This window comes from Poecilia formosa, unplaced genomic scaffold (assembly GCF_000485575.1).
Source record: "Poecilia formosa unplaced genomic scaffold, Poecilia_formosa-5.1.2 Scaffold514, whole genome shotgun sequence".
NCBI lineage: Eukaryota > Metazoa > Chordata > Actinopteri > Cyprinodontiformes > Poeciliidae > Poecilia > Poecilia formosa.
In genome coordinates this window covers 36,020-49,899 of record NW_006800453.1, presented here as the reverse complement: position 1 = coordinate 49,899, position 13,880 = coordinate 36,020, and the positions used below count along the sequence as shown (strand labels likewise).

The following is a 13,880-nucleotide window of genomic DNA, read 5'->3' as shown; positions in this document are numbered from 1 at the left end:
ATATATATATATTTATTTTTTCACCTACATACTCTGACATTTTTTAATTAATCACAGAAATCTTTTAAAAATAATAGTGGAAATGTCTGAGCTGAGAAAGTCAACTTTTCTGGAAAAAAAATCTGAAAATTTCTTTTAAAACACTTGGAAATTTCAAAGTCTAAAACATCGAAAATGTTCTACTTCAACCTTTTTTTCCAGAAAATTTCTGATTAATTTTTTAAAAATCCTTAGTTTTTTCTAGCATTTTCTCAACTTCTTAAACTCAGAAAATTCCGGTTTTTGTCTATAAAATTTCTGCAATTAGTAATCAAAATTTCAGTTTCTTCTTGCAAATGTTTGACTTCTCAAACTCAGAAATTTTCACTTTTTTTCTAGAACATTTCTGAGATACATCTCAAAATTTCTGAGTTCTTGGCAGAAATGGGCGTGATACACCATTATATTTTGTTAAAATACAAAAAAAAAAAGGTTTTCAGGACACTATTTGAAGTGTTTGGTGTCAAACTCCAGTCGTCAAGGGCCACTGTCCTGCAATTTTTAGATGTGCCACACGTACAAAACACTGGAATGAAATGGTTTAATTACCTCCTCCTTGTGTAGATAAATTCTCCATAGTCCTGCTAATGACCTAATTATTCTATTCAGGTGTGGTGCAGCAGAAGCACATCTAAAAGTTGCAGGGTATAGTGGGCCTCCAGGACTGGAGTTTGACACCTGTGGAAGGAACTGTTGATTCAAAGATACTGAGCTGCGTCTATCCATAAATAATTTTTTATTAAAAATTTTAACGAGTTAAGGAGACTCTAGAAGACACATTTAATTTGCAAATACACATATTTGACTAAATCATCACAATTACTAGTTGGAAATAGTATTTGCACGTCTATCCCAATCGAATCTGCCACTCATAAAATGACAGTTATGCTGACGTAGCGCCTTTAGTGAGAAAGTCACAGATATAACCATGTAGAAGTCGCCTTGATTGGTGCCATTCATTGGAATATAATGTGCCCACGCAGCCGCCATCTTTGTACGGGGATCCCTTCATGTAGAACCTCAGACTATTGTAACAAAAACTCTATAAGAACAATCACATGTTTTCAAACGATTTTAAGTAGCTTTTTTTAAATTATTATTATTAGTATTATTTTACACACAATGCTAAAAAATACAGAATAGTAAAAAACAAAAGAGGTAATATAAAAAATAACAATGCAGCCAATTTTTCCAATTTGAAATTAACTTGGGTATAGTATTTTCTTACATAAATAAAAACAATCCAAAATATGCTAAGTCTTAGTAAGTAATGCACTCCACTATATTCTTAAATATGTGTAAGTATGCATCATATTTAGTACATTCTGATTAATAATTTTTGTGGAAGATATCACATTCTAAACATGAATTTGAAATATATGTTAAAAAAAAATTAAAATATGTAATATGTATTTATTTTGGAATGTTTCTCTCCCCATCCTCTTGGGTCAATACTTTTACATTTGACGGTATTTCTCTGTTAGAAGAGCAGTTAGTTTGTTGTACTGTAGTAGCAGTCTTTGTTGCTCCCCTTAACTCTGTATTCTTTTTTCCTTCACATAGAAACAATCAGTCTGTAGCAGTAGATGGTTGTCCATCTTAAACCTGTTTTTTTTTGTTGTTGTTACTGTTGTTTTGTTTTTTTTGGCACATGGTCATACAGACGCATAAAGAGCAGATAAGCTAAACTGTACCTGCACTTGAAATAGATAGAAATTTGTTGTTACCGACAGGTGCATCTCAATAACACAAAACAAAAATGGAGATGTGAAGTCTGACATTCCTTTAAAATGAGAAACATATATTACACTGATTAACAATCATCAAATTTCTGTTAATTTTTAAGATCATGGCTTACAGCTGGTAAACTGGTAAGCGAGTTTATGGAGTTGTCACCGTTTTAGCTCCATACAAGTTCATTATCTTTCCTCCGTGTCGTCCTTTTCGCACTGGTCAGGATCGCAGGGAGGAGCACTCCCTCAACACAAGATGGCGACGGCACTGACGTATGCTTTGGGTTTCAGGCGACATCTACTTCTACATGTCCATATTCGAAGAAAAAAAACGTCATCAAGCTAGACACTGCATCGTCTTATCCTTTCAAAATAAAACCCATGCAAATCTAATTTATGCAGTTCAGATTGCTAAAAGCCTCAAGTAACTATTTTTTATTACATTATGTACCTAGAAAATGACTCTCGTTGTTTAGCAATGTTCTAACTGTCAACATTTTTAGTGCTGTCAATAAAATACTAAATTTACCCCAGTACATATTTGAGCAGACTTTTAATGTTAGACAACAGAGAGACCGGATGTTGCTAAATTTATTCAACTTTAACGCTTGTCAGAAAAAAAAATCGACACGAAAAGCTGCATTTCGCAGAACATTCGAGAGGTAGGTGATAAATAACTGCATCGCGGCCCTTTCTATTGGTCTTTATTTTTATTTTTCTACGGTGGACATAATACAGTAGAAAAATTAAAGTTAGCTACACGATGTTGTGAACGTTGTTTAATCATAATATCTGAATGGCGTCGACTGGGTTTGGCTAACCATGTTAGCTATAGCTGCGTGGCGTCAGTTGGCCTTGCGTTTGGGCACGGGGCTTTTTTTTCTGTGAACGTCAGCACTCTCAGTGGACATAATTAACGGTAAAACAGTAGTTTTGTTAGCTTGTTATTAGACGCTTAATATTTTTTATATTTGTGTGTTTAATTGACTATTTGTCATCAAACGCTTCGTAACCAGAAAGCATAGTCATTAGCCAATCAGGTTACCCGTCTACTTTTCTCCCCCGCTCTATTACAGGTAATTAGTACAGCGTTTTAATAAATAACGACAATTACGTGACGACAATGTTAAAACGGACTGCACACTATCGCCTGTCGCACCTGCTGATGCTGGCATTCCAGTCCGCCGTTAATGGATCCTTTTTATCCCCCCCTCCCTAAAAGGTTCCCGGACATCGAGGACGTCCCAGAAAGCTCTCCTCTGTCTCTGAACCTGGCACCGACACCATTTGGACGCCTCAGGGTTTTAAGCTTTGAGAAAACGTTTTAGACACCCTGCTGCCGCAATCGATACACCACCAGCTATCGACCACCGTTCACTGCGGCATTTGGACGATCAGCGTTGTGTTTATGTCTTTGTTTTGCAGAAACGGTAAGTTGTGGGAACCGAATTTCGATATACATAATGTTTTGTTTTTCTTGTTAGCTACGTTTTACTTAGCTGGGTTATTCTCATGTATGCTTTCCCGTTACTCTGCAGTATTAAGCAGCGCTCCCCGTCTTCTCAGGCGCTGTTCAAAATGGCTTCTCCCAGTCTCGCCACTCGTGTGCAGTGGCTGTGTGACGCACTCTGCACCAAGCCGCTAGCTGGGCTAGTTTGTTAGCCTCCACCCGAGTAGTTCCCCCTCCTCTGGTTTTCCAAAACGGATTTTCATGGAAATGTCATTCATTTTGTGACATTTACCGTAATAGTGGCTTGTCAGGTTATAAGCAGGTGTGATTTGTACGGATTCCATCAGTCGGACCACAGCTGATGGGCCTCATGTTTGTGACCTATTAAAAAGAGCAGGCCTTATATGTCAAAAAGCCAGAGGCCCCCCAGCATAAGACAAAAGGCTTATACAAATCCATTATTGTGGCCACAAAGAGGGGTTTAAGCTGAATGCTAAGAGGCTTGGTTTCCTTTTTCATTTAAAATCAATGCTGGCTGCCTGGAATGCAAGATTACTTTTTTTTTTCTTCATATTCAATGCATAAACAGTGTTTTGATAATTTATAGAAAAAAAATTCCAGCTAAATTTCAGAATAGATTGGCAATAAGCTATTTTTTGTAAGGAGCTCTTTTGTACTAAACAAAACCATTCAGCATCCAATTTCTCTTCCTTTTTTAAATCTAAAAATGTGAACTTTTTTTTTTTGCTTTTGTTACCTTTTAAAGAGATCATTTTGTGTATTTGTAGTGAGTTTCTGAATACTTTTTTGCAGTGAATCTGTAGAAAAAGTAAATCCTCAGAACAGGAGGTGCTTACGGCTAATCAGAAGGATTTATCAGTTTCAGCTGGATTTGATCTTTTTTTTTACACTTGTATCCATTGGATTCAGTGATATATTAGCAGATATGAACGTTCTGTAGTTTTATAATGGAATGTGAAGGTTGTTTTTTTTTTTCAAACAGTATCTACATTATGTGTAAAAATGAAATTGCTTGAGGCTGCATCAGTCTGCTTTGACAGCTGTGGCTCGTCAGCCTCTGAGGATGAAGTGAAGCTGTTGAAGAGCTCAGGTGGAGTTTTTCAGCCTTCAGCTTCTGCTAATGGGATGATAGCATAGTGACATGGACTTTCTTCTGATTCAGATAACTGACAAACTCAACTGTGTTCTCTAAAGATTGTAAAGGGCCAGTGATCTGTAGCTCAGTTTAAAAATACTCCAATAATCCCAAACTGAACTAATTGAAACCTTCAGCTCTAAAGCTGCTTCAGGCTCTTCAGGACCCTCCACTTAACAGTTGTCATAATAAGTCTTCATCATTAATTAAAAATAATAAACAACTCAAAGATGTTCTTCAAGTAAATGTACAAATTCTTATTTAATTTTTTTAAAAACCCTTTTCTTGTCATTAGGTTAACTACATGCCTTTCCCATAAATATGAAAAGGCATGTAGTTTTCTTTTTTTATTTTTTATTTTTTTATATAGAAAATTAGACTGAAAAATGACTGATTCTTTTAATGAATCCATAAAGTGTTGTCAGAGTAGATATTTTCCTAAAACTTGATTTCTTTTGTTGTTAATAGTCTTAGTCAGTAGGTATAAGTTGCTCTTTCCATTGTGACAGCTGCGTCCTGTAATCTAGATGCTCAATACCTGCAGATGGTTATTAATCTCCTGGATATGAACATCTTAAGTTTGAGATGTTTCCCATTGCTTAAGCAGACCATCTCTAAGCCTTCCTCTACTGTAAGAATTTTATCACTTTATTACAAACTCACTACATGACGACATCCATCTACAGGTAAGGTAGCCATTACTGATGAGAAAAAAACCATCCAATCTACCAGCTTATGTCTACCTGGTCTAAATGGTTGTAATACAGATGAAGGCCATTCAAACACTCCCTATGTTACACAACACACAGCCGTTTGCCTTTTCCACAGCTGCTTCTTCCTCTATGCTGTTCATCCAGTGGGGTTAGCTAGAGCCGGGCAGCGCTAGTCTTTGCTTCTGAAATATTGATGGCTGTCCCTCTCCTCCTCTTTCAGAGCTGTTGCGCAGCCGTTGGAACCTGTGTGGTGGAAACCTAGCCTTCAAGCAAGGAGCTTGCGGCCACAGCGGCACGACGTTTTTCATGTCAGAGACCGAGCACGCTTGCAGTCGTTTATGTCATCCCCTCTTTTCCAGACAGAAGATCCCGAAAAATCCCCAACCAAGATCCTTTTATCTTACTGATAGTGCTAACATCCAGCCAAAATGTCTGTCAACGTTAACCGCAGCGTGTCAGACCAGTTCTATCGCTACAAAATGCCCCGTCTGATTGCCAAGGTAACCCCGGCAGGTTGAAGTTTATCCCAGTCATTTAAAAAAAGAAAAAGTCTGTGGCGCTGGGATTTATGGTCTTTTCTGTTTTCTGTTTAGGTTGAAGGCAAAGGGAATGGAATCAAGACGGTTATTGTCAACATGGTTGATGTTGCAAAGGCTTTGAACAGGCCTCCAACATGTGAGTAAACTTTACCGTTTTACCTCAGCTTATCTGGGGTGAACAATGTAAAAAAAAAAATAAAAAATTAAGTTATGAGACCTGCCATTTTTTGTTTTATCAAAATAATGTGTTTGTTGCCATGGAATTTTGATGCTGCATTCAGTAATAAGTGTCAAAAAAATCTCAGTCTCATGCTAGCAGAAAAAAAGTGAAGAATAAAAGTTTGGTTTTCTTTTAAAGTATTTATGAAGGAAGTTGACTTAGTAGCAGCATTGAACAGTGTTGACTTACTGTTTCTGAGGAACATTCAGTGCCACAGTGTGACAGTTGAGTATAGCTAAAAAGAAATATGGAGATTTTAGAAGATTCAACATTAAGCTCCCAGTGTGGTAGTTAAGTTCATGATTTATTTAGTCACTTGAATATAAAAATAAGTGGTTTACTTCTCTAGATCAGAAGTCTTATAGAGCACTTTTATAATTTAGGTTTAATAGCAGTCTTATAAAGTGTGAAAAACTATTAAATCCTGTTTGAAGTTTAGATGAGCATGAGAAATAAAACACTATGGGAAGTGTTGAGTAAGTGGGTTGGATGTGAATCCAGAACTGGTCTGTTTATCCACATACCAGTGTGGAGCTTTTACCACACCGTCAACCCAGAAGCTAAATTTATAATCACATTTTATAACGTGTGGAACACACGGATAAATGAAGACGGTTAAATGTTATCAAATGCACAGAGCAGCAGAAAAAATGTGAAATTTGAGGTGGAAATTCTGTGGATATCTTGAACAAAAAGTAATGAAAAACTGATAAAGTTTTATAGCAACTTTCTAATGCACAGAAGTACCTTCACATTAACACAGATTTAACATCGAACATATCAGTCCAGATTGAATCACTTTTAGAGACAATGTGTCGTGTCTGAATTTGTAAAGAAATGCCTAGTTCCATTATTTGGTAGGCTGGAGTCTTAAATTCAGTGCATTTAGATTCTACAGTGATGTTTTTCTCTACTTAGATGAACTATCATGTCATGTTTGTCTACTTTAATAAAGATGCCAGATCTGACATCAGAAAGATGTAATGGTGATGGCAGAGAGGCTGAGGGAAATGTGGGTCAAACCTGATCAATATCGTCTCAATACAGAATAATATTTCAAAATGTGTTCCTGTAATCATGCAGCTGTAATAACTATAAAAACAATCAGATTATAAATGCAGTGAAACCAAACTGAAGACTAAAATTTGAATTTTATGAACATGCTTAGCATAAGACATGGATATCTTAATTGTGCTATTTTTCTAGTTACTGTAGTTCTAACTGTTGGCCTCGTCTCTTCTCTGCAGACCCGACCAAGTTTTTTGGTTGTGAACTCGGTGCTCAGACCCAGTTTGATACCAAAAACGATCGTTACATCGTCAACGGATCCCACGAGGCGAACAAGTTGCAGGATATGCTTGATGGGTTCATCAGAAAATTTGTGCTGTGTCCTGAGTGTGACAACCCTGAAACTGACCTGGTAAATAGTTTTCTGCTTCCTTAAAGATATTTGGCCAAGCTGTGCAGTGGGAAACAGGACAGAACTCTTTATAAATTGTTTTGAAGAAACAAGAATGGCATAGTTTGTCTTGAGAAGTTGTGCTTAAGGATAATACTTTGCGTATAGGGGACAGAATAGTAGTAGTATGTTCATGGTTCATTTCTGTCTTCCTCCTCAGCATGTCAATCCTAAGAAACAAACAATCGGCAATTCCTGTAAGGCCTGTGGATACCGTGGCATGCTAGACACCAGACACAAACTCTGCACGTTCATTCTCAAAAACCCACCTGGTAAGAAGTCAGGGGTCACTGGCTCAACCATAAAATTAACAACTTCTCTTAAATTAATTCATTCATAACATGATTTTTTTTTGTTTGTTTGCTTTGCTCGTTTCCTCCTGTCAACAGAGAGCAATGATAGCAGTTCTGCATCTGTCAAGAAAGAGAAAGAAAAGAAGAACCGCAAGAAGGACAAGGAAAACGGCTCTGGCAGCGGCGAGACTGGAAACCAGGACAACATTGATGCCCCTGAGGCTGTGGTGTGTTTACTGTCATTCACATGATGGTTCAGTGGAGGAATGATCCCCACACGTAGTCTGGGATCATCCCTCGGCTCTCATTGTCAGTCGGGTTAAAGGGGCAGTGTTCATGTAAAATGTACTTATTCAGCTCTACGTAGTGTTATAATGTTATTCCATAATCAAAAACAAACCTGGAGTGCCATCCATGTTTGAAATCCTTTACTCTCCATGGCAACCATTGAGCTGTGCTAATCACCTTGGGGGACTTGGCTCTGCCTTCAAAGACAAAGCTCCTCCTCAGTTGCAGTTTCTAAGTTCCTGATTCACAGAGCTGCTGTCCTCTCAGCTCCTTCAGACTAGCCAGCACCGAATGGCAAACATTATATGAGCTACTTCTCAGCAGCTCAGGTAAAAACATTTTTAAAGGGTTAACAGAGGACCCTTGTTGCAATGACTTATTGAAGGTGGAGTTTCAGAAAGAGCAGGAGTTTTTAAAGAGCCAGAGGCCCAGTTTCAAAGCAATAAATTACAAAGTCAGATTGTTTTTACAACTGAAGTTACTTGATTGTACTATAAAATGGCACTAAAACACATAAAACTGCTCCTTTAAAATTAAAACACAATTGCAAAAACGTTTAATCACATAGATAGACCTCCAACTATGAGTACCGAAAATATCTGCTCCTTTTGGTTCGGAACCGAAATACATATACTGTTTTATCCCTAAATGTTCAACATTTGGTTATATAAATGATTATTTATAGAACCAGGTGCTTAATGCAGTTTTTTCATCCTTCCCGTTTCCAGGATAGAGACGATGACGACGAGGACTGGGCGGAGGAGACGACGGAGGAGGCACAGCGGCGCCGGATGGAAGAGATCAGCGACCACGCCAAGAATCTGACCCTGAGCGAGGACCTGGAGAAACCTCTGGAGGAGAGGGTCAACCTCTTTTACAGCTTTGTGAAAGTAAGACCGCTGAGACTGAGTACGTTTCATCAGAAGATTCTGTCTGATTGGCTGAGGGTGCAGAGTCTGTGTACAACTTCAACAGCAACAGAATTGGACAAAAAATAAAACGCAGAAAGTTCATCCTTTTTTGTGTGGCTTACAGTACTTTACTAAAGGAAAACCACCCAAACAGTGTCGAGTTTAGCAGTCGAGGGACCAGTTATTAGATTTACCAGAAACAAATCTTTCCCCGCAGTTGTTCACCTCTTTGTTTGTTCTTAAACAGCAAAAGAAGGAAAGCGGAACCATTGATGGCGCTGACAAAGAGATCCTGGCAGAGGCGGAGCGTCTGGACGTGAAGGCCATGGGTCCGCTCATCCTCAGCGAGCTCCTCTTCAACGAGAACATCCGGGACCAGATCAAGAAGTACAAACGCCACTTCCTGAGAGTACGTCTCTGTTATAACAGTCTGAAAATCCACAACAACTTCATTTAGAAAGAGCTACAGCACCAGCCACAGCTGGAACAAAATGAACAGATAAGATAAAAAAACATAAGTGACACAGCTAATCACAAAATAACGTATTACAAACGCAACAAAACGATGCAATCATTTAAAATGCATATCAGTAAAATTAAGTCTGTTGGTTTAAGTAAAAATAAGTTTTCTCACAGGTTTTAATTTAAAAAAAATTATTTTAAAATTATTTGCATTTTGGTTTATAATTTAACTTTTACTTAGTTTTTGGTTTTCAGTTGAACTCACCAAATAATGCATCGTGAAAAACCTTTTGTAATTTAGTAATTGATGTCAGCTTGCCAATTAATTCAACCTGGTATTTGCTTATTAATGGTGAATATTTGCCTTTAAAAAAAACAAAAAACAGGCATTTCTAAAGATGGGAAATGAAAAACGGCATCTACAGCCATTGGTACCCCTGATTAAATTACAAGCATTACCAAAGGACAAAGAAACCCAGCTAATGAGTGCTCAGGTTTCATGTTAACACTCCAAACTTTCAGTTACAGGAATGAAAAAAACTAACAGGTAAATAAACAGTGGCCATTAGCCACATTAAACTTTAAGCATTGGCTTTGGAAAAACCCTCATCTCCTGTCATCAGAATTATTTTGTACATTAAACTGAGAATGATGACAAGTTCTTCAGATGATGGAAAACATTTACATTAAATTTTTAGAGCAAGACATATAATCTGAGAGTCTCATGACTGATACTCAATTTCTAAAATATAAAATGAAGACAAATTGATATAATACACAGCTTGAGGCTGCTTGTTTTATTGTCTTTTTCATTTATACATAAGCAGTTTTATTTCTCAGTACAGAAGTTCTTGACTCAGTCCATCAGCAGACATGATGTTCAGTGACTTTATCTGAAAGCTCTGGCAATCCTGATCAATTATTGATATCATATTTTAACATAAATACATTTCTTTGAGGACTCATGTTTATAGTAAATTATTTTAATGGTTTGAATGTATATGAAACCAGCGCCTTGTGGTCATCAGTGGTATTGCAGTTAAAGATTCTTCCATGCACACGACTAAGAAAACATCACTTTTTTTTTTTTCCCCTTCTCCCTAATGTTGAATAAAACTCATTTTCTCCTGGAAGTGACTAACTTATCTGCTATATGTTTTTCATATTCACATCCTAGTTCTGTCACAACAACAAGAAAGCCCAGAAGTATCTGCTGGGAGGCTTCGAGTGCGTGGTGAAGCTCCACCAGGTGCAGCTGCTGCCACGCGTCGCCATCATCCTCAAAGACCTGTACGACGCCGACCTGCTGGAGGAGGACGTCATCTTCGCCTGGGCTGAGAGGGTCAGTGAGCTGGCAGCCGCCGTCGGTTCAGTTCTCAATGTGTCCAGAAAATATGAGCAAAGGCTCAAAAGTATCCCAATCGTACCACTTTGATGTTAGTATTTTCACATCTTATTTTCTTGTATCCAATGTTTCCCCTGTCTGCTCTCGTTTCCTGTTTTCCTCAGGTTTCTAAGAAGTATGTCTCCAAGGAACTTGCCAAAGAGATCCATGCCAAGGCCGCTCCTTTTGTCAAATGGCTGAAGGAGGCGGAGGAAGAGAGTGAGGGCAGCGAGGAGGAGGAGGAGGAGGAAGATGACGAAAACGTCGAGGTACGGCTTTTCTTTCTTTCTTGTTTGGGCAAGAAGTTCCTGGAAATGCCCTCAATGCTCCAAACTGGCAGCTGATTGTTTTTGCAGTGTCGTTTTTAAAGTGGTAGTTCCTATGCCAATTCATAGACGCCTGTCTGGAAAATAAAATGCATTGATTCATGCATTTAATAAGAGAATAAAATAAAACCAAAAAATTATTTCAGGATTTTTGAAGGTGATCTGTTGTCTTTTGTAAAAAGAAAATTCAACAAAATTATTCAAACAAAAAAACAACAAAATTAAAGTCAAAGCATCCCACTCTTATCTAGTGATGCACTGATCAACTTTTTCATTCCTGATACGGATATCTAAGATATAGAATCAGCTGATGGCGATTCTATACAGAAAATCAATTCTGAATAAACTTAAAATGTTTCTTTTTGTTAATACGGACATAAAAAATAGGTTGACTGCACTGGTCAAAATATAAAAATAAACTTTATCAAACCTTCATTGAAATGGTTCAGAAAGAGCAATTATGAATTCTATATATGATGTAAAATGGATGATAATAAAGCATGATGTCGCCCGTAGCTCCACTTTAAGTATTAGACGGATGCAGACATCTGCTTTCTTCCATTGTTGTTTTAGCCAAAAACCTGTTATCGGTGGTTCAAAGATTGATCTGAATCTCAGTGGAAAATATTTCAGAATATACACAATTATAAGATCGGAGTATTTAACCCCATTGCATTACATTACTGGTCTTGACATGAAAATAAACTGATACCAGTATGTTTTGGAGGAAACGGCAGTACATGGGTTCAGACATCTAGAGCGAATGGATGCAGAAACCAGTTGCTTGTCAAGCAACCCTTGAACTCTGTGCTATAAATGTAATGCTTACAGGAGCCTTCTGACAGTGGGCTAAAAGTTTTTGTGCTTTTCTTCTCACAGGTGGTGTACTCGTCCTCCGCCCGCGAGCTCAAAGTAGAGACCGTGAAACCAGACACACCAGAAAAAGAAGAAGACGATATTGACATTGATGCAATCTGAGAGATTCTGGATGCTGCTGCTGCTTTTCTCTTGTGTTGTGGCTTCGACTTAGCCGGCCCTGTATGACCGATACGGCTCAGCTTTTCCCTTCTTGATTCCCCCCTGACCCCTCCTCTCCTACTGCCCTCTATACACCCCTCTGGCTTTACAGCATGATATAGTATTATAGCGCTTCACCTGCTACAAAGTAACTGTATAATTCTGCTATGAGTTTATTAAATGAAGTTGATTTGTGGGATTTTAATCAAGGGTGTTATGGGATCTTTTTCACTGCACTTTTTCTTTCTTTCCTCTTTTGTTTTGAGGTCCCTGTATTTTTCCAGTCAATAAAGAATGTTTTGCTATCCATCATGTCTGACTGTTTCGGTTGAAGTGCTGGAAATTATAAAGACGTTTACAAGAATTGGCATACTTTAGTTTTGACGTCGAAACTTTACTGATTCATACATCTTAAGATATATTCTAGCTAGAAAAGATAGTTTCAGCTTTTTTGTGATGGTATTTTTCCACAGTTATGACTAAACATGAAATTACATCTCCTTATACCAGAATAAGCTTTAGTTACTGTAGTGGAGCAGGAGTTAAGAGTTTATACTACAGCTTTTTATGTTAAAGCCAAGGGTAAAATGCTTACACTTAGCTTAAGTCTATGTATTTGGAGTACTGCTTGTACTGTAGTTGAATTATGTGTGAGTGCACAAACACCTTTAAGGGAGGAATTTAACTTCAAAACATGCACACAAAAAAAGGGAAGGAAATATTAAAACAAACCGATCAGAGTATGTGATAAAGGCATATGTCATCGAAAGCTTGTTTTTGGCTGGCTTGTTTCAATACTAGCTGAAATTGAGTTAAATTAACAGAAAAGAAGTGGTGTGTCACTTTAAGAACCCTCAGAAATCCGTGCATCTAGTCAAGAGCACGCGTTCATCTGCTGCTCTAAATGTTTAATAACTAAATTGAATAATTCAATACATTTATACATAAAAAAAATCAATGACTAAAATGTTAATCTAAAATATTAGATGTTATTTTCTGTCTCTGCCTTCCTAACGCTGGAGTGCGAAGAGCAGCACGGACATTCTTCTATGAAGCGAACAACACAACCATTTCCTCCTGACTGGTGACAGTCCTCGCAATACTTTGTAGTCCGGTGGGACCGGGGTCAGTCGGTTTCCGCCCGTTCAGCTAAACATGCTTGTGAGGCTTTCAAGTCCTGTCGGACACAAAAGTGAATGAAACAAACCTCATAAAAACAGAAGCCATTGTATGTGGGACTTAGCGCTCCTTTTTAACAGCATACAACAAAACGGATCAGTTTTTCTTTTGCATCTGCATGTGAAAAATAACATTAAGGGGCAGTATAAGATAAAATTATTTTTTTTCTTTAGCTTTTAATTATGTTATGTTATTCCCTCATCAAAAACATACTCGTAGTGTTTTTTAAATTCTTTCATGTTTTAGAAATCCTTGAATCTCCCATGGCAACCATTTAGGGGTGCAAAATCCTTCCATACTGCAGTAAAGAGAATTAAAGATGTTTTTATGCTGAAAGATGTTTTAGAGACCCTAATAAAACTTAAACATTTAATTAAAAAAAAATGTAAAGATAAATATTCCATATTTACTGTAAAAACAAGATGGACTACTAGAACAAATGAGAATAGTGTCCACTCTATAGCAGTTTTTAAAACTCGTCTACATGTGACAACCATTCCCATCTTTGCAGACATTGTAAGCTTGCTAAGGAATGTCTTTATGAAAAACAACTTGAAATCAAAACAATTACTCTCATTCTTTTAATTTGTCTATTAAACGGTTTAATATTGTCAATGCTATTAATACAAAAGCAAAACAATGTAAATTTATTGTGACCCATGAAATTGCAAAATACCTCCTTCCCTTTAAATCTGCAACTTTCACTATATT

The 13,880-nt window shown here is 37.4% G+C and overlaps 1 protein-coding gene across 3 annotated transcripts; it reads left to right on the top strand.

Annotated features, from left to right (window-relative positions):
• The first annotated feature begins 2,327 nt into the window (after positions 1–2,327).
• Positions 2,328–12,302, top strand: eif5 (eukaryotic translation initiation factor 5). Of its 3 annotated transcripts, none has more exons than XM_007579262.2 (12): positions 2,328–2,434; positions 2,995–3,202; positions 5,312–5,591; positions 5,685–5,766; positions 7,098–7,270; positions 7,470–7,581; positions 7,699–7,829; positions 8,619–8,780; positions 9,049–9,210; positions 10,441–10,605; positions 10,773–10,916; positions 11,853–12,302. In XM_007579262.2, exons 3-12 carry the CDS (start codon positions 5,520–5,522, stop codon positions 11,949–11,951), a joined length of 1,302 nt encoding a protein of 433 aa, XP_007579324.1. In that variant the 5' UTR covers positions 2,328–2,434; positions 2,995–3,202; positions 5,312–5,519; the 3' UTR covers positions 11,952–12,302. The 3 variants fall into 3 exon arrangements, with proteins under 3 accessions (XP_007579324.1, XP_007579325.1, XP_007579326.1); XM_007579263.2 differs by lacking the exon at positions 2,328–2,434 and adding an exon at positions 2,481–2,691; XM_007579264.2 differs by lacking the exon at positions 2,328–2,434 and adding an exon at positions 2,747–2,848.
• The last annotated feature ends 1,578 nt before the right edge of the window (positions 12,303–13,880 follow it).

Bases quoted from the DNA above. Each gene is read 5' to 3' on its own strand.
- eif5 (XM_007579262.2), top strand. From the start codon at position 5,520: ATGTCTGTCAACGTTAACCGCAGCGTGTCAGACCAGTTCTATCGCTAC. The intron at 5,767-7,097 runs GTGAGTAAACTT...TCTTCTCTGCAG, and splicing joins TTTGAACAGGCCTCCAACAT to ACCCGACCAAGTTTTTTGGT. The intron at 8,781-9,048 runs GTAAGACCGCTG...GTTCTTAAACAG, and splicing joins TCTTTTACAGCTTTGTGAAA to CAAAAGAAGGAAAGCGGAAC.